General features: G+C 42.5%; 1 protein-coding gene across 3 annotated transcripts in view; it reads right to left on the bottom strand.

Annotated features, from left to right (window-relative positions):
* LOC121578303 (protein MTSS 2-like) overlaps positions 1 to 27,872 on the bottom strand; it is a 140,670-nt gene that overhangs the window by 81,963 nt on the left and 30,835 nt on the right. For all 3 annotated transcript variants that reach the window (XM_041892587.2, XM_041892588.2, XM_041892591.2), the window contains exon 3: positions 24,727 to 24,800. In XM_041892587.2, the coding sequence (XP_041748521.2) occupies positions 24,727 to 24,800 (74 nt within the window). The remainder of the gene's footprint in view (positions 1 to 24,726; positions 24,801 to 27,872) is intronic.

The following is a 27,872-nucleotide window of genomic DNA, read 5'->3' on the forward strand; positions in this document are numbered from 1 at the left end:
CCCCTGTTCCAAAAGGGGGAGGAGTCGAGTGTAAACCACAAGGGTTTGGCGCTGGAATATGGAGGCCCTGGTTTGGGTGTGTCTGCAACTGTGGGGGCAGGAAAACAGTGCATGACGGAACAGGTTGGTAAAGTAATGCTTTTACTGCAACCTGGCCACAGGTGATGAAGAGGGTGCAGTTAACCAGAGGAAAGATGGAGAAAGAGAGGAAAGACGCCCATCCCTTACTAAAGGTTGCACATGTCCTAACACAAGACCTAGGCAGTGAGGTGGATGGCCATGCCTTGTTATTGGGGGGAGCTAGGCACTTCATCCAACTGACATACATCAACATTCCTCAGTCAGACAAGCCCTGGGGCACGATGGGTGTAGCCCTGCACTTGGAGCAGTTGGGGAGGAGGGGACAGGCTACACCACTCACACACCTGAGTCACGCTGAGCAATAACATGGGAATGGCACCTGCAGCACAGCCCAGACATGTCAGGTCCTGTGTCTAAGTTCAGAGTGGTCGTGGAGGATAAATATACTGCAACGAGCAATGTGTTACTTTTGAAATGTGAAAGGTTTAAGTAACTTATCAGTATTTAAAGCTACATTGGACTCTTTTTAAATGGTTGATGTCGTTACTGAGCTGCAAATAGTTATACAAGACCCTTTATCAGTCCTGCAATTAGACAATTAAATCAATCATTTTCTATTCAGATCTGCCAGTCAAGCTTTGAGAGGGAGGCATCTCTTGTTCCAGTCAGTGTGAACTGTGATCAAATAGGAAGTCGTGGGCCAGGTTGTGTGTGTCATTCTTCATTAACTCCCAGATGCATATTCTATGAGTCAAAGTCAATAGCTCTGACATTTCTTAACTAAGCCTCTCCATAGAGCATTAATATACATGTATTACCTTGGGGCACAACTCACTGGATTTCTGACAAATGCACATAGTGATTAGGGATTACATGCAAATGTTTCCACCAGTTAAAATATCCCCATATAGCTTAACTCACTGTGGAACTTAAAATGTTGTTTATATTATATAAATATATTAAATACAAATAGGTTACAAAAAATACTTGCATAAGTGAAACCAAATAATCCCCAGATTGTTTATATTGAATCCTAGTTTGGGAAGCTCTCAATGCTGGTACTTTAGAGTGGTTATATAAATAAAAAAAAACAGCCTTTTATGCAGGCTTAACAAATTATGTAAATCAGTTTTTGAACCATAACACGCAAGTCATACTGACAAAAATGAACAGTGGGTTATACCCACTTTTGTGCTTGACATGTTACATCAAGTCCTCCATTTATAATTTTTCTCAATTGTTCCCTGAGGTATTAACAGTGACAGGGATGGAGGGCTGGGCTGATATGGATGAGGGGTAAAACAGAAGCTGCGTTCCAAATGGCACCCTATTCCCTACATTGTGCACTATTTTTGACCAGAGCCGTATGGATTCTACATGGTTTAAATGGGGCTTTCTCCATTGATTGTTTTTTCTCTATTTTGCCTTTACTGGTTCTAACAGCAGACCTATAAGCTTGCTGACAGCTCTTAGCAAACTTTTGAAAAAAAAAACAGTGTTTGACTAAATACAATGCTATTTCTCTGCTTATAGAAAAGGGCACTCAACATGTACTGCACTGACACAAATGACTGATTGGTTGAAAGAAATTGATAATAAGAAGATTGTGGGAGCTGTACTGATAGATTTCAGTGCAGCCTTTGCTATTATTGGACCATAACCTGTTGTTGAAAAAAAACGTGTTATGGCTTTTCAACCTCTGCCATATCATGGATTCAGAGCTATCTAATAGAACTCAAATGGTTTAATTTAACGGAAGCTTATCTAATGTCAAACATTTAAAGTGTGGTGTACCGCAGGGCAGCTCTCTAGGCTTTATGTTTACATTGTAGAATAATAGTGAAGACATCAAAACTATGAAATAACACATATGGAATCATGTAGTAACCAAAAGTGTTAAACAAATCAAAATATATTTTATATTTGAGATTCTTCAAATAGCCACCCTTTGCCTTGATGACAGCGTTGCACACTCTTGGCATTCTCTCAACCAGCTTCATGAGGTAGTCACCTGGAATGAATTTCAATTAACAGGTGTGCCTTCTTAAAAGTTAATTTGTGGAATTTATTTCCTTCTTAATGCGTTTGAGCCAATCAGTTGTGTTGTGACAAGGTAGGGGGGGGTATACAGAAGATGGCCCTATTTGGTAAAACACCAAGTCCATATGTCAAGAGAAGCTCAAATAAGCAAAGAGAAACGACAGTCCATCATTACTTTAAGACATGAAGGTCAGTCAATACGGAACATTTCAAGAACTTTGAAAGTTTCTTCAAGTGCAGTCAAAAATCATCAAGCGCTATGATGAAACTGGCTCTCATGAGGACCGCCACAGGAATGGAAGACCCACAGTTACCTCTGCAGCAGAGGATAAGTTCATTAGAGTTACCAGCCTCAGAAATTGCAGCTGAAATAAATGCTTCAGAGTTCAAGTAACAGACACATCTCAACATCCACTGTCTTTGTGAGACGCGGTTTGGGTGAACAGATGATCTCTGCATGTGTAGTTCCCACCGTAAAGCATGGAGGAGGAGGTGTTATGGTGTGGGGGTGTTTTGCTGGTGACACTGTCTGTGATTTATTTAGAATTCAAGGCACACTTAACCAGCATGGCTACCATAGCATTCTGCAGCAATACACCATTCGATCTGGTTTGGGCTTAGTGGGACTATCATTTGTTTTTCAACAGGACAATGACCCAACACACCTCCAGGCTGTATGAGGGCTATTTTACGAAAAAGAAGAGTGATTGAGTGCTGCATCAGAAGACCTGGCCTCCACAATCCCCCAACCTCAACACAATTGAGATGGTTTGGGATGAGTCAGACAACAGATTTCCTCAATATTTCTATGGTCGTATTTTGAGCTAGGCTACTTTGAAAGGTAATACATGTGTCATAAAATGACAAAAAACGTCCAGGTTTTATTCAAGACACAGAGAGGGAGAGAAAAGAGAACGCGCGATCAAGAGGGATAGAGAGCAGTTGCTTCGCAAGGCATCTCTACCTGAAAATACATGATCTAAGTGATTGATAGTTGGTATTCAGCAGTCAGTCATAAAAGTATGCCTTATTTACTCTGAAGAACTACTAAAATAGTGATTGTCAGACAGCATAGGCAGCAGCTCTATAGTGATGAGATGACTTCGAATGAAATAATAAAGTAATCAAATAAAACAAATGTAATATACACAACTGAAATATTGTATTAAAGCAAAGTAGTGTTTTTTTAAAAATATAGTTACATATCGGGATATTATTTTTGGACAATATAGAGTATCGTTTTCACAATATCACAATATTATTTGTACAAGTATTTTTCATTCATAGCTTGTTCTCCATCTTTATTTGCATGACTGATTAAAACTTGTTTTCTCATGGCCCTCTTGTCCCTCTGCAGCAGACATATGGTAAGCAGTATAGAATCGCAATACATATAGAATCATGAGAATCGCAATACATATCGTATCGGCACCAAAAAAATGGTGATATCGTATCGTGAGGTCCCTGGCAATTCCTAGCCCTATAAAGCATTGTGAATAAATGGTTAATAAGTGATAAGCAGTAAATGGGCACAGCTTCGGACGGTGGAAATGGCCCCATGCAACCACATTAGCAAGCTAAAAAAGAAGCTAGGTCAGCATCAGATTAGAGGGGCTGTGGAGGCTCCTGCTGTGTGCAAATCTAGATCAGGCTGAATATAGGCCTCTGGCAACAGCCTGATGCAACTTCACCATCATAGTCACCCTTACTTCTCCCGATAGGAACAACTTACTTGTTCCATATTGAACGGACTAAGTCCTGCAACTCGCCTGTGTTTGCAGTGTTTTATGAAGAAGTTAAAATCAAAACAGAATAAATGAAACTTCTGGATTTTATTAAATGTTCCTTCCTTCGAGCCTTCCATGCAACAACCCTTCATCTAATTTCCTAATGAAAGACGGGGGGGGCACCCCACCAACGTCTTTCAGTTTGACCTGAGATATTCTTCAGCCTGCAAATCAGTCCCATGTCTAATACGTCAACGACCTTCCAGGTTACGCTATCCCTGTCCAAATCAATCTTTAGGAGCGTAATGAACTATCAACATGGATTGATCGGACTCGTATGAGTGTATAATATCTTAAATGAAAAAGGACCAAGAAAAAACAGTCTCAAGGCTCGTCTGAACGATTTCTCTGAAGAGGCTGCTAACATTCGGTTCCTGCGACATTGAGAGGCTTGTCAGTAGGGTATGGCAGGCTGGTAATGTGGTCTGGCTGATCAGCAGTGTGCAGCATTAGCAGCTGGGCCAGGGGTCAGTCAGTGGAAAGGGGGATGGGCGGAAGGGATGTCCACTGTCCCACTGGAGTCAGGAAATGTTCTCCAACTCTGTTTGGGGACAAACTTCCTCTCCTGCTGGCTTAGCTCCAGCCCGAGGCACCATCAAAAAAGGGCTTTCCTACCCACTCACTTGAAGCGGTCATACATACACAGTCTTTCTCCCACACACTTCACACTGAATGTCCGTCTGGTTTCCTAAACGGCCTGCCTGTGCATCAGCTTTCCTGTCCAACACATGCCGAGTGGAATCATCCTCAGTAAACTCACTCCACATGGCCACTCTCCATGGAATGCCATAAAGAGAGAAAACCTCTCTGCCCTGACCAGTCTGTGCCACCTGAAAAAAGGCATACTTCTTAAGACAGAACAGTGCACTGCTGGGAGGCCAGGCATGAGCAGTCGTAAAATCCTCCTCCTCGGATAGTGGACGAGCGTTTGATGGTTGTGTAGTGTTTGTATCAAATGGACTCCTCGCGTGTGTCACGCAGTGCTGTTTAGCCACAGGCCTCAATAGGAGATAAAATCTGTGAGCTCATGCTCCAGATGGGGCTAACGCCTGCGAAAACATGAACCAGCTTTTCCTGGACCACTCCACTGCAAAGTGGTTTCCAATGGACCAAATTAAGAGTTTAAATCAGACAAAATAAAAATAATAATAAAGACAGGTCCCACCTCATTCATTCAACCCCACCGTGAGCCATCTTCAGTTTGATAAGTCTCTGGTGGTGCTACTGCCGGTATAGCTGGAGAGCTTTATTTCATGGAAACCTTGGAAAATACGTGTAATTAACTTCTGCTCGGTTCATTTGTAGCTGCCCAGCTAGACACCTTTGACTCTGGAGATGAACTGGCACAGCCAACGTGGGAGGATATTGTCACAAAATGTATTACGAAATCAATCCCAATTCGTTGACAATAACCTTTGTGCCACACTCTAGCCGTGTTGTTCACCAGTAGCCTCATCATTCAACCAATGCCCAATTCTCACCAGCACTTTCACACATTATCAACATGTCTGGTGTTCTGTGTGGGTTGGCGGGAAAACCAAGCCGTGTTCGGTCTCGCTCTTAGACACATCCCAGAATAACTAGTGCCCACATCTCCTCACTGCACAAAAGCACTCAGTGTCTCTCAGCACAAGAGTTGGGCTCTGTTCACGCCTACTCAGTTTACCCAGACGCACCCTCCTAGCAGTGGCCTGCTGTGGCGGTGGGCCACCAGACTGTGCCGTGCTGTGTTACAGACAGTTCTCCTGGGTAAGGTCTCATCGCTTTGACCTTGACTAGTTTTGATTCCGTCTAAGGTAAAAACAGCCCTCCATACAATGATTAACTCTATTCACAGACTTATTTTGGGGTCAGAACAATCATACCATGCTCTTCAACTTTTAGCTTTTCCTTCTTTCAGTAACCTCAATCATAGTATGCTCCTTCAAGTCTCTAAAACTGTAGATCACTAAATTCTTCAGCTGATTCTGTTTGATATCGGTAACTTTGACAGACACTCCATTGTCTTGTGGATCACTGTTGCGAGTCTTGTGATGTTTCTTTGATGCATTGGAGAAAAAAACTAGAAAAAAAAGAATCTGCCTCGTACAAGACATCCCATGGTAACCAGTCATGAGGATCCACAGATTATTCAGATCATGCTGTTGACAACGGCATAATATTGAGCCTCTTACATTAACGGATTTCTCAAATGATTCTAAACATCTACGTAAAAATAGAGCAATCTAAACTTGTATCTTTTCTGAGACAAACACTCTGCAACCACAGAATACAAGGTCAAAAAGGAGCAATGCACATTTTATACAGCCAGAAACATTTTTATAAGACATGTTTCCCGAGTGCAATACTGTTTCATTGTTAGTGTGTCACTAGTCAACTGATCACGCAAGGGTAAGACGAGAAGCCCTCACTGTCGAAACCTAGCCTAGAAACTGGAGGAAGCCAAAATACCGGTTCTAGATGTAGTAGTACTGAGGCATGGTCTGGCAGCTTAGAAAACTAAAAAGGGGGTTGGGAAGTCCTAATAACCCAGCAGACTTCAGAAGGAAATGTGCAGAGAAATCAAATCGACTGTTTGGATGTGTGCATTCATCACCACTCGAAGGAGACCGAGGGCTGCGCTCCCACCACACTCCTCCCGTTCAGATACACAGACATAGGTATCTCCCCCGCTCTCCTCCCCTTTGTTCAGAATATATACATATCCCCTTTTCTAAACAGACTTTTCATGAGCTCAATGCTGGGAGCGGGGAGGGGGGGGGATGTGGCAGTGCAAGTTTGCTTACAGAGAGCACGTGTCACACAGGAATATTTAACAGACGCAGGAACTCTAAACACTGTCTAATTGTTCCCAGTGATAAATATAGCCCAGTCCTCAAGTCATGTTGCTATTGTGAATACTAGGTTGGATGTCAATCATTTACTGCCTTTTACCAGACAAAAAAAAAAAGAATGAAATGTTATTGCACAAGGCACTAGACGTTATAACAGTCAGCTAAAAACTAGCCTACAATGTAATGCTGTATTTTTACAAAGTGAGGTTATTGAAAAACATCACATCATCCTCTTTATTAAGAATGTCATGATGCATAAGTATAGGCTTGAGTAACCAACGGGGTTAAATGAGGAAAAAATATATATATATTTTATTGCACTGTCAAAACTATTTAAAACATAGCTAACATATATAACATTTCAGACGAAAAAGACAGCCTTGCGGGGTATGGATTTCTTAGTATAGCAGAAAGGTCGTTGCTCCAGGGACAGCTGTTTGGGACCATGCTCCAGGGGATTGGGGGACGAAGGGGAGTGGGTCAGAGCTGAAGGTGAAGCTTTGTGGGTCCCCACGCACGACCAGCACACAAACACACTTGTGCACACACAGCGACTCAAGCCCAGTTTGGAAAGTGTCCAGTGGTGTCTGCTGTGGCAGAGGGGACAGCTGGCTCTCAGAGAGGCTAATCTGTGGTGCGCCACCACACTCCATCATGAGACAGCTGAGTGAGTGAAGTGGGATGCAAGGAGGGGAATATGGTGGAGGGGGGTCTGGGGTATCAGCTGCCAGGCCAGTCTCTCCCCAAACAGGTGCATCAACAAGACACCCCACTCTCCACTGCCACCCACCCACATTTAGACTGACCCACTTAGGAATGTGCTGCTTCCACCGAGTGCATAACACTAAAAAAGGTACCCCTCTTGTAGATTAATACAAATGCATACTAAACTGACTCCACTGCCAGTGATACCAGACACTGTCACATTGCATTACCTGTGCGACAGTTTTACATGTGACTTAGTGTTTACTTTTATACAGGCATACACAAATACCCAACTAAATTTAACCATGCTATCCCTGAATCATTTGACTTCCATTGTGCATGAAACATGGAAGTGATAGGAGTAGTGCTTGCTCTTTATAGAACAGCCCAGTGTGATTAAGGCATTTCCATGGTAAATCAAAGTGTTGCGTTATAAAGTATATCTCGGTGTCACACTGTTTGGCATGCTGTGTAACAGAAACAGGAATTATGGCCTTTGGGCTGACTGGCATTCTGCCCAGAGGGAGGGCCTTTAAAAAAGGGGGAAAACACTGAACTGGGTCACAGGGAAATTTACAATGAAAATGATGTAAATCAGAGATTGGCTAAGTGAGAGGTTACATTTATTTGAGGTAACAAATTACAGCACAATATTGTTTGTGTGGTATACATTTAATTAACTTTGGAAAGCTTATTCAATCTGAGGTTGTCTTCAAAAATGCTGATGAGAGACTGCACTGATTCAGTTATACTCTCAAGAAATTGAATGTTGCGCCAAGATTTAATATCACAAATGATGAGTGAGATATTGCTATCTGAGGGGATTCTGCAATCAACTGCAGTTATTCTGCAATTACTGTGTTCAAAATATCACAGTCGACAGCAGTTACTGCACTTTTACTACTACGAAATAACACATATGGAATCATGTAGTAACCAAAAAAGTGTTAAATCAAAATATATTTTATATTTGAGAGATTCTTCAAATAGCCACCATTTGCCTTGATGACAGCTTTGCACACTCTTGGCATTCTCTCAATCAGCTTCACCTGGAATGATTTTCCAACAGTCTTAAAGGAGTTCCCACATATGGTGAGCACTTGTTGGCTGCTTTTCCTTCACTCTGCGGTCCGACTCGTCCCAAACCAATTGGGTTGAGGTCGGGGGATTGTGGAGGCCAGGTCATCTGATGCAGCACTCCATCACTCTCCTTCTTGGTCAAAGAGCCCTTACACAGACATCATGGGAAAATGAAAAGAAATCAGCCAAGACCTCAGAAAAGAAATTGTAGACCTCCACAAGTCTGGTTCATCCTTGGGAGCAATTTCTAAAACGCCTAAAGGTACCACGTTCATCTGTACAAAAAATAGTACGCAAGTATAAACACCATGGGACCACGTAGCAGTCACACCGCTCAGGAAGGAGACACGTTCTGTCTCCTAGAGATTAACGTACTTTGGTGCAAAAAGTGCAAATCAATCCCAGAACAACAGCAAAGGACCTATCTACATCCACAGTAAAACGAGTCCTACATCGACATAACCTGAGAGGCAGCTCAGCAAGGAAGAAGCCACTGCTCAAAAACCGCCATAAAAAAGCCAGACTACGGTTTGCAACTGCACATGGGGACAAATATGGTACTTTTTGGAGAAATGTCCTCTGGTCTGATGAAACAAAAATAGAACTGTTTGGACGTAATGATCATTGTTATGTTTGGAGGAAAAAGGGGTGGCTTGCAAGCCGAAGAACACCATCCCAACTGTGAAGCACGGGGGTGGCAGCATCATGCTGTGGGGGTGCTTTGCTGCAGGAGGGATTGGTGAACTTCACAAAATAAGTTAAAGCTAGGTTGCAAATGGGTCTTCCAAATGGACAATGACCCCAAGCATACTTCCAAAGTTGTGGCAAAATGGCTTAAGGACAACAAAGTCAAGGTATTGGAGTGGCCATCACAAAGCCCTGACCTCAATCCTATTGAAAATGTTTGGGCAGAACTGAAAAAGCGTGTGCGAGCAAGGAGGCCTACAAACCTGACTCAGTTACACCAGCTCTGTCAGGAGGAATGGGCCAAAATTCACCCAACTTATTGTGGGAAGCTTGTGGAAGGCTACCCAAAACGTTTGACCCATGTTAAACGATTTAAAAGGCAATGACACCAAATACTTAGAGTGTATGAAAACTTCTGACCCACTGGGAATGTGATGAAATAAATAAAAGCTTAAATAAATCATTCTCTATTATTATTCTAACATTTCACATTCTTAAAATAAAGTGGTGATCCTAACTGACCTAAAACAGTGAATTTTCACTAGGATTAAATGTCAGGAATTGTGAAAAACTGAGTTTAAATGTATTTGGCTAAGGTGTATGTAAACGTCCGACTTCAACTGTATACATACATACACACACAAAGTGTGCTCCAAAGGATTAAATTATTTATAACTAAATATTAAAATTCACATATTTGTGGTTTACATGATAACCACCAAAAAGCAACTATATCCTCTATAAATAAAAAAGTAAATACAAAACACTTGTTTAGTTTATCTTCTTAGAAGTGTTTGTACTGAAGCACCACAAGCACATTATTAAACAACGGCTGAATGAATTAAACTTTGTCTCAAAGTAAATCTGAAACTGCACTGTTCACAAACTATGCAGTAACATGCCGTTTGTAATGTCACCCCTAGATGTCAGCATTTGCATTGAGTAGATTCACTACAGTGAAGAAAATCTTCATGTCAACCTCGCAATGAGAGCTTGTTATGGACAAGAACACACTAGCTAGCTGTTCAGTGCAACAGAAACAATCTTACTGAAACCATAATGTAAATTACACTGTTATTCAATATTAAATGTATTGGCTAGCTATATACATTTCAACAGCAACTGGCATGCGCTGATGACTCTAAACATTCATGCAGGAAAATGCTTGCCACATTGGTTTTAGGCACGCATGCACACACAAAAACATAATTTAGCTAGCTAGCAAATATCATCATGAATGCAAGCAGGAACATGAATGATAGATCTGCGCCAACTGTCTTGCTTTTTGCAGATTGCATATTTCAGAAAACTAACTAAATAAGCCCACTAACTAGGGCTGACCGCAATTATTAGACTGGTCGATTGTTTGGTCGATAGGCTGTTGGGTCAACCGACATTTTTCGCTGTAGCGAATTTACATATACAGTGCATTCGGAAGGTATTCAGACCCCTTGACTTTTTCCACATTGTTACGGTACAGCCTTCTAAAATGGATTAAATTATATTTTTCCTCAATCTACACACAATACCCTATCATGACAAAGCGAAAACTGGTTTTTAGAAATGTTGGTACACTTAAATATAAAAACAGAAATACCTTATTTACATAAGTATTCAGACCCTTTGCTAGGAGACTCGAAATAGAGCTCAGGTGCATCCGGTTTCCATTGATCAACCTTGAGATGTTTCTACAACTTGATTGGAGTCCACCTGTGGTAAATTCAATTGATTGGACATGATTTGAAAAAGCACACACCTGTCTAGATAAGGTCCCACAGTTGACAGTGCATGTCAGAGCAAAAACCAAGCCATAAGGTCGAAGGAATTGTCTGTAGAGCTTAGAGAAAGGATTGTGTCGAGGCACAGATCTGGGGAAGGGTACCACAAAATGTCTGCAGCATTGAAGGTCCCCAAGAACAGTGTCAAGGGGTCTGAATACTTTCCGAATGCACTGTATATTTGTTTAATGGCACAAGAGACGCCTGTCTAAACAGCCAATTTATGCTTTATGAAAATCTGGTTGAGGCGCCATATGGATGGTGTGACGCAATTGCGGAGCCTCCAGAGGCACGCAGAGGCCAAATTGAGCTATGTACCGCATCGCCGTGCGCCTCTCAAATTTTGTAACAATGCGAAGGCTCCGTATAGCTCCACATTGACATGATTGGTTGATGGTAGCTGAGGGCGGGATGTCCTGTATAAACATATATTCACTTCATTGACAACTTCCTTAAAAACAGCTCTACACAGCAAAGCGGAAGAAGTATGGATACCCTGACTTCTGCAGAGGCCATATCATCGTAAATGCTGCACTGCCAATGCAGACATCAGATTGACCATGCAGCGCTTTTTTATTCCCGCCCATCTCAGTGAACTAAATCGATAGCGGAGGTCAAGACTAATCCATTGCTGAGGCCGCAGGGATGGCACAGTCCAAGAAGAAGGGTAGTGTGGCTGAACAATGCACGTCTCTCTCCAGAAAGGGCTCTCTCCCGCTAATTTGTGTACATTCATTGTGGAAATTGTTTGCATTTGATTGTTAGTGTATATTAATTCCCCATTACATATATCACCAGCAGTACATTTACAGTTCATTTATATGGATTTCTAATCTACAATGTTTGTTTGGTTAAGGTAATGTCTGTTAATGCATTCAATATATTATTCCAGTCTTATCTTTTCTCATTGTCGGAGAGGACATGTCTTTTGCAGAGCGCACAACCTATGATGGGGCGGCAGGTAGCTTAGTGGTTAAGAGCGTTGTGCCAGCAACCGAAAGGTCGCTGGTTCTAATCCCCGAGCCGACTAGGTGAAAAATCTGTCGATGTGCCCTTGAGCAAGGCACTTAACCCTAATTTCTCCTGTAAGTCGCTCTGGATAAGAGCGTCTGCTAAATGACTAAAATGTAAATGTAATGATGCACTTGTGAGAAACAAGTTTTGGTTTATTTCATTCCATTTAAGAGTTTTGTCAATTTAGTCAGTGTTTTGTTTGGAGCGCTCCTGTTAATGTTGAGTAAGGACGCGCACCTGACTACGCATAGAAGTAGGCCTATAGGCTGACTACCTGGCCTGTACGCAAATACATGCATTTAAAATGAGCCCATTTGGGAAACTGATAGTATTTCTGATCTGATAAATGTGCCACCACTAATGAGCTGTGGAGCTTCTCAAAGTAATGTTTTCTTCACCTCAAACAGCAAGCAACCGAAGTCAGTAATTTCTCAATGTAATTAAAAATATTTCTAGCTCTCTCCCTTTCGATACCCTCTCAGCGTTAAAAGGGGAAAAAGTCATGCTCTGATGCAGTGGAAACGTCATAAAATAGTTACTTCTTACCCCTTGCGTAAATAGCCTACAACATCTGTCCCGAGCTCACTGGCGCTGGAAACTGCTGGCCCAGCATATTTTATACAATGTTGCAAAGAGCTTCAGGCCGGACCCAAGTTAACAACTCATACAATGTTTCAAGTTCGTTGCAGACAGGTCATGCGTGGCCAATGTGATTTATAGGATATTACTTTTTTTTTTAAATAGGATATTTTCTACCTACAGGTTGCAATGATTTTATTTGTTGGCTTTATAGGCTATTTGTACATAGTTGGCAATGGCAATAGAAGTTACGTTTTAGGTTTGTATCATTTAAAATGTAGATATAATTTTGATTCACCACACAATGATTTTGAGATATTTTATAAATATAAAAACATAAATTATAAATTAAATGAAAAATGTTCCACAAAATTGTGCATATGAAAACCATAACTGGCACGCAGATCAGTAGAAATGGTAAGATAAATAGGCATTCCACATGAGAAAGTTTGGTACCACCAAGACTCCTCCTACAGCTGGCCGCCCGCCTAAACTGAGCAATCGGGGGAGAAGGGCCTTGGTCAGGGAGGTGACTAAGAACCCAATGGTCACTAGCAGAACTCTAGAGTTCCTCTGTGGAGATGAGAGAACCTTCCAGGAGTACAACCATCTCTGCAGCACTCCACCAACCAGGCCTTTATTGTGGAGTGGCCAGACGGAAGCCACTCTTCAGTAAAAGGCACATAACAGCCCGCTTGGAGTTTGCCCAAAGGTACCTAAAGACTCCCAGACCAAGAGAAACAAGATTCTCTGGTCTGATGAAACCAAGATTGTACTCTTTGGCCTGAATGCCAAGCGTCACGTCTTGAGGAAACTTGGCACCATCCCTACGGTGAAGCATGGTGGTGGCAGCATCAAGCTGTAGGGATGTTTTTCAGCGGCAGGGACTGGGAGACTAGTCAGGATTGGGGCAAAGGTTCACCTTCCAACAGGACAACGATCCTAAGCACACAGCCAAGACAACGCAGGAGTGGCTTCGGGACAAGTCTCTGAATGTAATTGAGTGGCCCAGCCAGAGCCCGGACTTGAACCCGATCGAACATCTCTGGAGAGACCTGAAAACAGCTGTGCAGCAACACTTCCCATCCAACCTGACAGAGCTTGAGAGGATCTGTAGAGAAGAATGGGAGAAACTCACCAAATACAGGTATGCCAAGCTTGTAGCGTCATACCCAAGAAGGCTCGATGCTTTAATCACTGCCGAAGATGCTTCAACAAAGTACTGAATACTTATGTAAATGTGATATTTCCGTTTTTTTTTTTCTTCTAAAAAACAGTTTTTGCTTTGTCATTATGGGGTATTGTGTGTAGATTGATGAGGAACAAAACCAATGTAAAACAATTTTAGAATAAGGCTGTAACGTAACATGTGGAAAAAGTGAAAGGGTCTGAATACTTTCCGAAGGCACCGTGTGTGTGTTTAACTATTCTTGTGGGGACTTCTGAAGAATAGTAAACCAACAAAGATTTGACCAACTGGGGACATTTTGATGGTCCCCACAATATCAAATGCTATTTCTAGGGGGTTTAGGGTTAAGGTTAGAATTCAAATCAAATCAAATTTTGGTTGTCACAAACACGTGTTTAGCAGATATTATTGCGGGTGTAGCGAAATGCTTCTGCTTCTACCACCAGTAAAATCTAACAAGTAATATCTAACAATTTCACAACATATACCCAATACACACAAATCTACAGTTGAAGTCGGAAGTTTACATACATTTAGGTTGGAGTCATTAAAACTCGTTTTTCAACCACTCCACAAATTTCTTGTTAACAAACTATAATTTTGGCAAGTCGGTTAGGACATCTACTTTGTGCATGACACAAGTAATTTTTCCAACAATTGTTTACAGACAGATTATTTCACTTATAATTCACTGTATCACAATTCCAGTGGGTTAGAAGTTTACATACACTAAGTTGACTGTGCCTTTAAACAGCTTGGAAAATTCCAGAAAATGATGTCATGGCTTTAGAAGCTTCTGATAGGCTAATTGACATCATTGGAGTCAAATGGAGATGTACTTGTGGATGTATTTCAAGGCCTACCTTCAAACTCAGTGCCTCTTTGCTTGAGTTTAAATGTATTTGGCTAAGGTGTATGTAAACTTCCGACTTCAACTGTAAGTAAGGAATGGAATTAAGAATACATATATGGACGAGCAATAACAGAGCTGCATGGACTAAGACAGTAGAATATTATAGAATACAGTGTATACATATGAGATGAGTAGTGCAAGATATGTAAACATTATTATAGTGACTAGTGTTCCATTTCTTAAAGTGGCCAGTGATTTCTATAGGCAGCAGCAGCCTCTAATGTGCTAGTGGTGGCTATTTAACAGTCTGATGGCCTTGAGACAGAAGCTGTTTTTCAGTCTCTCGGTCCCAGCTTTGATGCACCTGTACTGCCCTCGCCTTCTGGATAATAGCGGGGTGAACAGGCAGTGGCTCGGGTGGTTGATGTCCTTGATGATCTTTTTGGCCTTCCTGTGACATCGTGTGATGTAGGTGTCCTGGAGGGTTGGTAGTTTGCCCCCGGTAATGCATTGGGCAGACCGCATCATCCTCTGGAGAGCCTTGCGGTTGCGGGCGGTGCAGTTGCCGTACCAGGCGGTGATACAGCCCGACAGGATGCTCTCAATTGTACATCTGCAAAAGTTTGAGAGTGTTTTAGGTGCCAAGCCAAATTTCTTCAGCTTCCTGACGTTGAAGAGCCTCTGTTGCGCCGCCTTCTTGTCAGTGATGTGTACGCCAAGGATCTTGAAACTTTCCACCTTCTCCACTGCGGTCCTGTCGATGTGGATAGGGGGGGTGCACCCTCTGCTGTTTCCTGGAGTCCACGATCATCTTTGTTTTGATGACTTTGAGTGAGGTTATTTTCCTGGCACCACACTCCCAGAGCCTTCACCTCCTCCCTGTAAGCTGTCTCGTCATTGTTGGTAATCAAGCCTACTACTGTTGTGTCGTCTGCAAACTTGAATGATTTGGAGGCGTGCTAGGCCACGCAGTCATGGGTGAACAGGGAGTACAGGAGGGGGCTGAGCACACACCCTTGTGGGGCCCCTATGTTGAGGATCAGCAAAGTGGAGTTTCCTATCTTCACCACCTTGGGGCGGCCCGTCAGGAAGTCTAGGACCCAATTGCACAGGGCGGGGTTCAGTTCCAGGGCCTCAAGCTTAATGATGAGCTTGGAGGGTACTATGGTGTTGAAGGCTGAGCTATAGTCAATGAACAGCATTCTGAAGTAGGTATTCCTCTTGTCCAGATGGGACAGAGCAGTGTGCAGTGTGATGGCGATTGCATCGTCTGTGGAGCTATTGGGGCAGTAAGCAAATTGAAGTGGGTCTAGGGTGACAGGTAAGGTAGAGGTGATGTGATCCTTGACTAGTCTCTCAAAGCACTTCATGATGACAGAGGTGAGTGCTACGGAGCGATAGTCATTTAGTTCAGTTACAATTGCTTTCTTGGGTACAGGAACAATGGTGGCCATCTTGAAGCATGTGGGGACAGCAGACTGGGATAGGAAGAAATTGAATATGTCCGTAAACACACCAGCCAGCTGGTCTGCGCATGCTCTGAGGACACGGCTAGGGATGCCGTATGGGCCGGCAGCCTTGCGAGGGTTAACATGCTTAAAATGTCTTACTCACGTCGGCCACAGAGAAGGAGAGCCCACAGTCCTTGGTAGTGGGCCGCGTCGATGGCACTGTTATCCTCAAAGCGGGCGAAGAAGGTGTTTATAGTTTGTCCTGAAGCAAGACGTCGGTGTCGGCGACGTGGCTGGTTTTCCTTTTGTAGTCCGTGATTGTCTGTAGACCCTGCCACATATGTCTCGTGTCTGAGCCGTTGAATAGCGACTCCACTTTGTCTCTATACTGACGTTTTGCCTGTTTAATTGCCTTGCAGAGTGAATAGCTACACTGGTTGTATTCTGCCATATTCCAAGTCACCTCTCCATGGTTAAATGTGGTGGTTCACGCTTTCAGTTTTGCACGAATGCTGCCATCTATCCATGGTTTCTGGTTAGCGTAGGTTTTATTAGTCACAGTGGGCACAACATCTCCTATACACTTCCTGATAAATTCAGTCACCGTTTCAGTGTATTCGTATAAATTATTTTCGCAAGCTTCCCGGAACATATCCCAGTCCCCGTGATCAAAACAATCTTTAAGCGTGGATTCCGATTGGTCAGACCAGCGTTGAATAGTCCTTAGCACGGGTATTTCCTGTTTGAGTTTCTGCCTATAGGAAGGGAGGAGCAAAATGGAGTCGTGGTCAGATTTGCCAAAAAGAGGGTGGGGGAGGACCTTGTAAGCATCCCGGAAGTTCGAATAGCAATGGTTGAGTATTTTAGCAGCCCGAGTACAACAGTCGATATTTTGATAGAACTTCGGCAGCCTAGTCCTCAAATTTGCTTTGTTAAAATCGCCTGCTACAATAAATGCAGCCTCAGGATATGTGGTTTCCAGTTTGCATAAAGTCCAGTGAAGTTCCTTGAGGGCCGTCGTGGTATCGGCTTGAGGGGGGATATACATGGCCGTGACTATAACCAAAGTTTAAAAATTATCTTGGGAGATAATACGGTCGGCATTTGATTGTGAGGTATTCTAGGTCAGGTGAACAAAAGGACTTGAGTTCCTGTATGTTACTACAATTACACCATGAGTCGTAAATCATGAAACATACACATTCGCCCTTCTGCTTCCCGGAGAGATATTTATTCCTGTCTGCGTGATGAACTGAGAACCCATCTGGCTGGACCGATTTCGACAGAATATCCAGAGAGCGCCATGTTTCCATTTATTTTCAACTCTCCATTTCGCAGCTTTTCCCTTACTGAATTAGACATTGGCCTTTATGCCTCAGTGGATTTTTGCCTCAGTGGATCGACTAACTTTTTCTGCCCGTACCCAAAATCGATTGCCGTGTAGGCTATTTGGCGTATGTAAAGTTATGGCCTAAAGCTTAGGCTTACAGCCAAATGCCAGATTGCCTAAAAATTATGAAAGAAAAACCTAAAATGTAGCCTATAGATATACATTTCACAAGAACGATACAAAATATTTCATGACCCTAAGCCCGGCAGCTTAGCCCGAAAAATAGAAAACGGAAAAACGGAAACCTGGAAAAACTAAATGGAGAACTGAATTTGGGGGGAAATAAAATATTTTATAGGGCCCTAGGTCCGATAGCTTCTGAATCTTCAATCAATGCAGACAGGGAGACCGTGAAAATAACCATGTCTAATGTTTTTAGGCATCAGGTGAATTTGTGGTCTAGGGTTGGATTGTCAGACTAAAGACTACATCTGTCGTAACAGCAGTGGGTGGCACACTACTACCACCACCACCTATGGCTGAGGTTTCTGTTCCGCTCATTGCAAGACTCAGCATGCAGTAGATGCTGACTGATAACAAATGATTGATCTTTCATGGCTTGGTTCTTGGACCATCATTTGTCTAGCAGCCACCAGCTGAGGCTTCACCAGAGGTGGACTGGGGCCTTCAGAAAGTATTCATAAACCTTTGACTTATTCCACATTTTGTTGCGTTACAGCCTGAATTCAAAATGTTTCTCCCCCACCTCCCATTTTACACACACTACGCCAATAATGACTACGTGTAAACATATTTTGTTTTTTTGTAAATGTATTGAAAATATAATCAAATTTACATAAGTATTCATCCCCGAGTCAATACTTTGTAGAAGGACCTTCGGTGGCGATTACAGCTGTGAGTCTTTTTGGATAAGTCTCAGAGCTTTGCACTTCTGGATTGTACAATATTTGCCCATTATTCTTTAAAAGAAATTCAAGCTCTGTCAAGTTGATTGTTGATCATTGCTAGACAGCATTTTCAAGTCTTGGCATAGATTTTCAAGCCAAAACTGTAACTAGGCCACTCAGGAACGTTCAACGTCGTCTTGGTAAGCAACTCCACTGTAGATTTGAACTTATTTTGGGGTTATTGTCCTGCTGAAAGGTGAATTCACCTCCTAGTATCTGTTGGAAAGCAGACAACCAGGTTTTCCTCTAGGATTTTACCTGTGCTTATAGCTGTATTCAGTTTATTTTATCCCCAAAAACTCCCAAATCTGTGCCGGTGACAAGCGTACTCATAACATGATGCAGCCACCACCATGCTTGGAAAATATGAAAAGTGGTAGTCAGTGATATGTCGTAATGGATTTGCCCCAAACATAACACTTTGTATTGAGGACAAAAAGTGCATGTCTTTGCCACATTTTTTGCAGTATTACTTAAGCGCCTGGTTGCAAACAGGATGCATGTTTTGGAATGTTGTTATTCTGTACAGGCTTCCTCCTTTTTAGTCTCATTTAGGTTAGTATTGTGGAGTTACTACATTGTTGTTGAGCTATCCTCAGTTCTCATTTCCCAAGCATTATACTCTGTGACCGTTTTTAAATCACCATTGGCCTAATCCCTGAGCAGTTTCCTTCCTCTCTAGTGAGTTAGGAAGGACGCCTGTTTCTTTGTAGTGACTAGGTGTATTAATTCACCATAAAAAAAAGCCTAATTAATAACTACACCTCAAAGGGATATTCAGCTTCTGCTTTTTATTTATCAATCGGTGCCCTTCTTTGCGAGGCATTGAAAAACCTCCCTGGTCTTTGTGGAAGGGTCGGTGCTTGAAATTCAATACTCGATTGAGGGCCCTTACAGATAATTGTATGTTTTTGTACAGAGATGGGGAAGTCATTCAAAAATCATGTTAACCACTATTACTGAACACGGAATGAGTCCATGCAACTTAAGCACAAATCTACTCCTGAACTTATTTAGGCTTGCCATAAAGGGGTTGAATAATTTTTCGCTTTAAAAAGGTATTAATAAATGTAAAAAATTCCACTGACATTATGGGGTATTGCGTTAAGATCAGTGACAAAATCTAAATAATCTATTTTATGTTCAGGCTGTAACAACAAAATGTGGAAAAAGTAAAGGGGTGTGAATACTTTCTGAAGGCACGATCTTTATTTAAGAGGTTCTGGAAAAGAAAGGCGCCAAGCAGGACTACTGCGGGGCACTCTATGCGGAGAGTGAATGATGGCTCAGGGCACGACATTAACGCTTGTCTGGGACAAGTAAAAAGAGTCGGGCAGGAACAATATAGATTGAAGTTGTCCGAATGGACAAGTAAAAAAATCAAAAATCAAAAGCACAATATCAAACACTTACTCTGATCAGAGGCGCCAAAATTGGAATAATATTCTTATTTTTCATGTACATTAATAAGAAAGCGTAGGAGATATGCATATTGGCTACAGCTTCATTTCCAAACCGATGCTGACATGGAGGCGGCAGAAAATGCAGCGAAACTTTAATGAGACAATCACATAAATATATGCTAAACACCAGTCATGTTTGACAAATATAATGAAGGCTAATTAACATCAATGTCTAAAGGCTTGATTCTGTCGGCATACTCAAGGCATTGCATTTTGGAACATTCACACGTAGCCATGTGCACATTGTATATGAAGTGTATAAAATGAAGAAATGCAACTTCATCAACATTTCAAGCTAAAAACGGTCTGATCGGTTGCATCAGCCTCACTGCTTAACACTTTCTTTATGTGCAGTGGTTGTATGAATTTTGGATCTGTCGTCTGTCTGTTTTGAACCAACATTTATTTTTTTTATCGTCCCAAGGACAACGGGAAGCCCTTAATCTCGAGCACCGTAGGGAATTATTTTATAAAAGACATAGAAAGTATGGTTGTAATTGTAATGTTGCAATATTTTTAGGCTACCAAGTGTGGCCAACCATCCTCCAGGAGAGTCTTAAAGGGGCAGTGTTGTATTTTCAGACAGGCTTAAATATGCAAAGAAGCCAATACGCAGTGTACCCTATGTTTTTGTCGGTTTCTATGGTAAAAAAGATAGTATTGCATTTTATTTTGTAAAGTGGTTCCTTGTATCATACAATTATGTAAAATAGGTTACATACTTTTTTGGGGGACTAGTGAAGTAAAAAAATATGTCCTACTTGTATGAAGGACAAGTGGCTAACAAAATGTATGTCAAGCTCTGTGACTGGTCAATGGCCTCTTCTTGACACCAAAAAACAAGGGGGGGAGGAGTACTGAAAGAGAATTAATCTTGCTTATACAGCATGTCAACATCTTGCATTATATCTATACTTATTCCACCCCTCCTTATTCCACCCCTTTAAGTGTCAGTAAAATGTCCAGGGTCAAGTGACAAAGAGAAAGGTTATCCCAGCCATTGCATTTATGGCAAGATACCATTAGGCCTAACTGCAGAACTGAACAACATGGCGAATGCCACTGCGCAGTTGCACACCAAAACATAGGCAGGATATCAATATCCAAACAAAGGTAAATTTACAGGAAACAAAGTCAAGGTAGCTGGCCACGCCTTTTTTAATACCATGGTTTGATTTGAGCTTCTAGGGGGTGAGCCATGACAGCAAGCCAAGGCCTTACTGCTTCTGTGTAAAGGAGTGGTGGCCTTGCATCACAGAATTCCAAGAACTAACAGTTATTTCCCCATCGGGAGATAACAACTCTAAATATCAAGATCAGAGTGGCTGATAAATCTAAAATGTAAAATCTAAAGAAGTAAAACAGTAGGCCTATTCTTCCAAACAATCACCCTCTGAAGTAGGTTTATAGAAGGTTCATCCTCAACCAGTAATGTTCAAAGTCAGTTTGGATTCAGAGTTTTAGAATCAGTTCTAGACACTGTTGACAGTACCCAGTTTGAACAGGTTTATGCACTACTTTGTGTACCCTCACTAACCAAAACCTATGCAACCACAGATTGTATCGTATGCTGCAAAACCATTGTTTAAACTCAGAAGCATTAGCTTCGCTAAACGGTGACAGCACTTTGTGTGCATGCAAGGCTGGACAAACACTGATTTATACTCTGTTATTACGGCAAGAAAGACATGTGCTATCTCTCTCAGAATGACCTTCTTGATCCAAACCAATCAGGTTTCAGGACTGGTCATTCAACTGAGACTGCTCTTCTCTGTGTCACGGAGACTCTCCGCACTGCTAAAGCTAACTCTCTCTCCTCTGCTCTTGTCCTTCTAGACCTGTCTGCTGCCTTTGATACTGTGAACCATCAGATCCTCCTCTCCACCCTCTCCGAGCTGGGCATCTCCGGCGCGGCTCACTCCTGGATTGCGTCCTACCTGACCGGTCGCTCCTACCAAGTGGCGTGGCGAGAAGCTGTCTCCGCACCACGTGCTCTCACCACTGGTGTCCCCCAGGGCTCAGTTCTAGGCCCTCTCCTTTTCTCCCTATACACCAAGTCACTTGGCTCTGTCATATCCTCACATGGCCTTTCCTATCATTGCTACGCTGACGATACACAACTAATCTTCTCCTTTCCCCCTTCTGATAACCAGGTGGCGAATCGCATCTCTGCATGTCTGGCAGAAATATCAGTATGGATGACGGATCACCACCTCAAGCTGAACCCTGGCAAGACGGAGCTGCTCTTCCTCCCGGGGAAGGACTGCCCGTTCCATGATCTCGCCATCACGGTTGACAACTCCGCTGTGTCCTCCTCCCAGAGTGCGAAGAGCCTAGGCGTGACCCTGGACAACACCCTGTCGTTCTCCGCCAACATCAAGGCGGTGACCCGCTCCCTGCAGGTTCATGCTCTACAACATTCGGAGAGTACGACCCTGCCTTACACAGGAAGCGGCACAGGTCCTAATCCAGGCACTTGTCATCTCCCGTCTGGACTACTGCAACTCGCTGTTGGCTGGCCTCCCTGCCTGTGCCATTAAACCCCTACAACTCATCCAGAATGCCGCAGCCCGTCTGGTGTTCAACCTTCCCAAGTTCTCTCACGTCACCCCCTCCTCCGCACACTCCACTGGCTTCCAGTTGAAGCTCGCATCCGCTACAAGACCATGGTGCTTGCCTATGGAGCAGTGAGGGGAACGGCACCTCTGTACCTTCAGGCTCTGATCAGTCCCTACACCCAAACGAGGGCATTGCGTTCATCCACCTCTGGCCTGCTGGCTCCCCTTCCTCTGCGGAAGCATAGTTCCCGCTCAGCCCAGTCAAAACTGTTCGCTGCTCTGGCACCCCAATGGTGGAACAAGCTCCCTCACGACGCCAGGACAGCGGAGTCACTCACCACCTTCCGGAGACATTTGAAACCCCACCTCTTTAAGGAATACCTGGGATAGGATAAAGTATTCCTTCTAACCCCCCCGCCCCAAATTGTAAGTGGTTATCCCACTGGCTATAGGGTGAACGCACCAATTTGTGAGTCGCTCTGGCTAAGAGCGTCTGCTAAATGACGTTAATGTGCCCTTGAGCAAGGCACTTAACCCTAATTGCTCCTGTAAGTCGCTCTGGATAAGAGCGTCTGCTAAATGACTAAAATGTAAAAAATGTAAATGTAAATGTGCATTCCTTTCTAACTTCAACATAGTGGCCAGGAACATAAGCAGAGCATGTAGTAACAAATCATTTAAAAAAGGGGAGCTATAACAAAAGAGCTGAATACAAAGCAAGTGCCAAGTAACTCCACTGTCGGAAACAAAGAAAAACCAGCAGCAGACCCATCCAGGTCATGGCTAGTGACACTGACAGTAGTTGGAGGCCTGCCTGCCTGCAGGGATGCAAACTGGTGAGGATTCAAAATTATATATATTTATATATCTTGGTTTCATCAGACCCTTCCCCAGGTCTGTGCCTCGACAAAATCCTGTCTCAGAGATCTATGGACAATTCCGTCGACCTCATGGCTTAGTTTTTGGTCTGACATGCACTGTCAACTGTGGGACCTTATATAGACAGGTGTGTGCCTTTCCAAATCATGTTCAATCAATTGAATTTACCACAGGTGGACTCCAATCAAGTTGTAGAAACATCTCCAGGATGATCAATAGAAACAGGATGCGCCTGAGCTCAATTTTGAGTCTCATAGCAAAGGGTCTGAATAATTATATGAATAAGGTATTTAAGGTCATTGTTTGTAGATCAAGTAAATTTTTTATTTATTTAATCCATTTTAGAATAAGGCTGTAACGTAACAAAATGTGGAAAAAGTCAAGGGGTCTGAATACTTTCCGAATGCACTGTACATTGATTAGGCATATGCATCCTACCTTTGAAGCATCTCTGAGTAGGCCATCTATCCAAATGTGTGGATTTCGGTGCACTCATTGTTTTTTTTACAGATCTACATGATTCACGTGGATTACCTATTTTGAGATCAAAACTTTTTGGCGATATTCACAGTTAAGAGTTTCCGTCCCTGGGCCTGGTTCGTAGAGAAGAATGGGTAAATGTATAGTCTTGTTTGCATGTCCCATCAAACTGGAGTTGGGGGGTAACACTATCTCAGGTGGAATGAGGTAGCATTACCAGCTTTCATTGTTCATGCAGTAGATGATGTGAGGCCTGGCTGAGGGTGCCCAATGTTGTTGCTGCAGTTTTTCCACTTGAGTGCAAAGAGCAGTTCATAAATTGTAGCTGAGTATCCGACATGGTGATAATGCACTGACCCAGTAGCCAAACAGCTGGTGGAAGGATTCCCCTTCAATTTTAATAAACAATGCTGATTTTCAGGGGTATGGCTGTAATCCTTCACAGAAAGTCAGCCTGACAGAAACTGGCACTAACATTTTAAAATGGTTACAAAATGAATAATTTAAAAGCCACTATACATGTTGTATAATAGCAATGATAATTTCATTAATAATGGATTGTGTCACTTGATCTCTAGGGAGAGAGGGGGGAGTTTGGTCACAGTATCACAGCGGGTAGCCTATACCGATACTGTATCGTGCTTCAGAGCTATGTTCTTAACTGAAAGCACATGAGCCGAAAACAAGTGCGCGCACACACAAATTCCAAACTGTCCTGCAAATCTTCAGAACTTCATAGATGTACACAGAACCACACTGAAATACTTACTCAGTAGTAGCTTAAGCACCACAGCAAAAAAAAACACCACAAAAAAAAACGACTGACCTACTCTGCACCATATTACGTGAAAGAGCAATTCATGCCACATGAGAAGAACAGTTGACTCCCCTTTCAAACTAGAATTGTCTAAGTCATCTACTGTTGTTATAGAAGGGATGAACACAGTAGATACACATCTCTGCCTTTTACCTCTTGTTCCAGTCGCCATATCTGCCACCTTCTGAAAGGCATCCAGGAAAGAGCTTGTGACGATAATGGTCGCCCTGAAAGATAAAACAATTTTTTAAAATGAGAATCATTCAATTTAAAGCACTTTAACCACTTGTGTACACAGTAAAACCAGCTTTAGATAAATAATAATAATAAGCCATTTAGCAGACGCTTTTATCCAAAGCGACTTAGTCATGTGTGCATAAATTTTTACGTATGGGTGGTCCCGGGGATCGAACCCACTACCCTGGCGTTACAAGCGCCATGCTCTACCAATTGAGCTAGATAAAGCCCTAGAGGTTTCAGATACGAACATGTTATTGCATCATCAGGCTTGAAAATCAGTTTACTCCGTTTGCTTGAGCATACCGATTCCCATCATTCCAACTAACATGTGTAAACATATCGTTTCTAAATCACAGAGTCAGTCACTGCTGGGGAGACCGTGACTGTTTTGATCACAATACTGTCAAAAATCATGTCCTAGACCTACTGTATTTTCTTATTGCCCTTTAGATTTCAGTTTCTGGAATTTGAAATTCATTACATTGACATTGAACTGAGCTGTGTTCCCCTAGTGGGTAGGCTTGGGCAATATACCAGCGTATTTTGAAACAGTATAATTTTAAATACCGTACAAAAAAATTAAATTCTCACAAAAAGTATATTGAGGCGGTATGTTTGTTTAGAATGAGCACATGGAGCAAACGTGATGTGATTATCCACTGTTGAGCAACACAAGGGAGTTGATCAAGTTACACTTGAAATTCACTACTAATGTTTGCCAGCTAAATATATCTTATAAACTATAAGTTACCTAGCTAAGATGTGCCAAATACATTTTCTTCAGCTCAAGTCTCCAGCTATGCATTTGGTTTGCTAACTATAGGTGGCTAGCTTGCAAGCTTCTTGGTTACAGCGGAGACAGTGGCCGTGTCCCAATACCCATACTACATACTTAAACTGCATACCATTTACTCATCGTCACATACTATTTAGCACGTACTGTTTAGTAAAAAATATGCAGTATGCCACGGCCTCATCGCAGTAGCAGCTCCTTATTGGCTGAGTAGGTCGGGTGGGGCAAAGTGCAGGTGGATTTTTCAAAAATCGCATTAACCAGCATGATAATAGCTAATTTCCTATTTGATTAATTTCTCTAAACTCTGAATAGAATAGGAATGGAGTTATAGGCCTACTCAGGCTGGTTATAGGCAGACCATCACATTCAACCTATATCGTACTAGACCATATAGCCCATCTAGCATATTAAAAACGCACTGAAGACTGAAACAGTTAATTTGGGTCCATTACAACATACTTATTAGTAAAACCAAAGTGCTGTAACATATAGAAATTAAATCAAACAGCCTAGGACACGTTCAGAAATGGTTTGTATTTAGTTTAAAAGCTCTGATGAAGGCCAAGAGAACAATAAACACTTTTCTGTGAGAACAGAAAACCACTTTGGGTAAAACACTTTTTCCGTTTTCAAAAGATGAAGCCTACGACGCAATACTCGTGATCATTTAAAAAAAGAACAAAAACTACTATATTTGAACACCACGGCAGAAGTTTCGGGCAACTTCCCAATTAAGTAGCCTAGTTCTTGTTGTTGTTGGCTGGGGCCTATCACTCGCAGCCCACCTCTTCTAATGCATTGTGGTAAAGTGTGCATCTACTAGATGAAGAGCCGAAATGAGTATAATATCCTGGAATTTAAACCATACGATTTTCAAAATGTCGCATACTATTAAACTCATTTTTTTCCGCATACTCAAACTGCCTACTATTTAGGACTCAAGTATGGGTATTCGGACACAACTAGTCAATCCCTTCCTGGATAAAGTGTGAATAGCCTTTTGAGATAGTTGAATAACTTTATGAGCTGGGTTGTCTGTCCTTGCATTTAGTTTGCTCGTTTGCGCATGTTAGCATTTAGCTAGCACTTTATTAGCATTTGTTTGGAAAGAAATAGCACCCCTTGTGTGCACTGCTGGTAATACCGTATAACCCAGGTCCTAATCCAGGCACTTGTCATCTCCCGTCTGGATTACTGCAACTCGCTGTTGGCTGGGCTCCCTGCCTGTGCCATTAAACCCCTACAACTCATCCAGAATGCCGCAGCCCGTCTGGTGTTCAACCTTCCCAAGTTCTCTCACGTCACCCCGCTCCTCCGCACACTCCACTGGCTTCCAGTTGAAGCTCGCATCTGCTACAAGACCATGGTGCTTGCCTACGGAGCTGTGCGGGGAACGGGACCTCCGTACCTTCAGGCTCTGATCAGTCCCTACACCCAAACGAGGGCATTGCGTTCATCCACCTCTGGCCTGCTGGCCCCCCTACCTCTGCGGAAGCACAGTTCCCGCTCAGCCCAGTCAAAACTGTTCGCTGCTCTGGCACCCCAATGGTGGAACAAGCTCCCTCACGACGCCAGGACAGCGGAGTCACTCACCACCTTCCGGAGACACTTGAAACCCCACCTCTTTAAGGAATACCTGGGAAAGGATAAAGTAATCCTTCTACCCCACCTTACCCCACCCCAAAGAAAGAAAAAAAACATATTGTAAAGTGGTTATCCCACTGGCTATAAGGTGAATGCACCAATTTGTAAGTCGCTCTGGATAAGAGCGTCTGCTAAATGACGTAAATGTAAATGATACAGGAACAGTATGGAAATCTGGATACCGTCCAACCCTACTAGTCGGTATGCCATTGCTTTATCTATTGATTGTTGAACTGTGTGTTTATTGTGATCTTAAAAGCTGCAATATATAACGTCTTGGGCAAACCGACCAAATTCACATAGAAATGTGAGTTATAGAGCTGTCAGTTGCTTTGAAAGCAAGTCTAAGAGGCGGTGTGTCTGTTCTATGTGCTCCATTTCTATGCTTCCCGTTCTTAAATTTCGTTTTTTTCCATCTTGTACTTTCGGTGTTGTACACTAAAACCTAACATATCTTGCTAAACAAATTAAGTACAATTTACTCAAGGTTACTAAAAGTTAACCTTACTCACTTTCCCTCAGTAGTTATTCAATTATTGTAGAATGTACTCAGATTAAGTGTAATTTGATAGAGCAAAGTGTGTACAATTTAGGTAATAGTTTGACCTTGATTCAGTCC

This window comes from Coregonus clupeaformis, chromosome 12 (assembly GCF_020615455.1).
Source record: "Coregonus clupeaformis isolate EN_2021a chromosome 12, ASM2061545v1, whole genome shotgun sequence".
Classification (NCBI taxonomy): domain Eukaryota; kingdom Metazoa; phylum Chordata; class Actinopteri; order Salmoniformes; family Salmonidae; genus Coregonus; species Coregonus clupeaformis.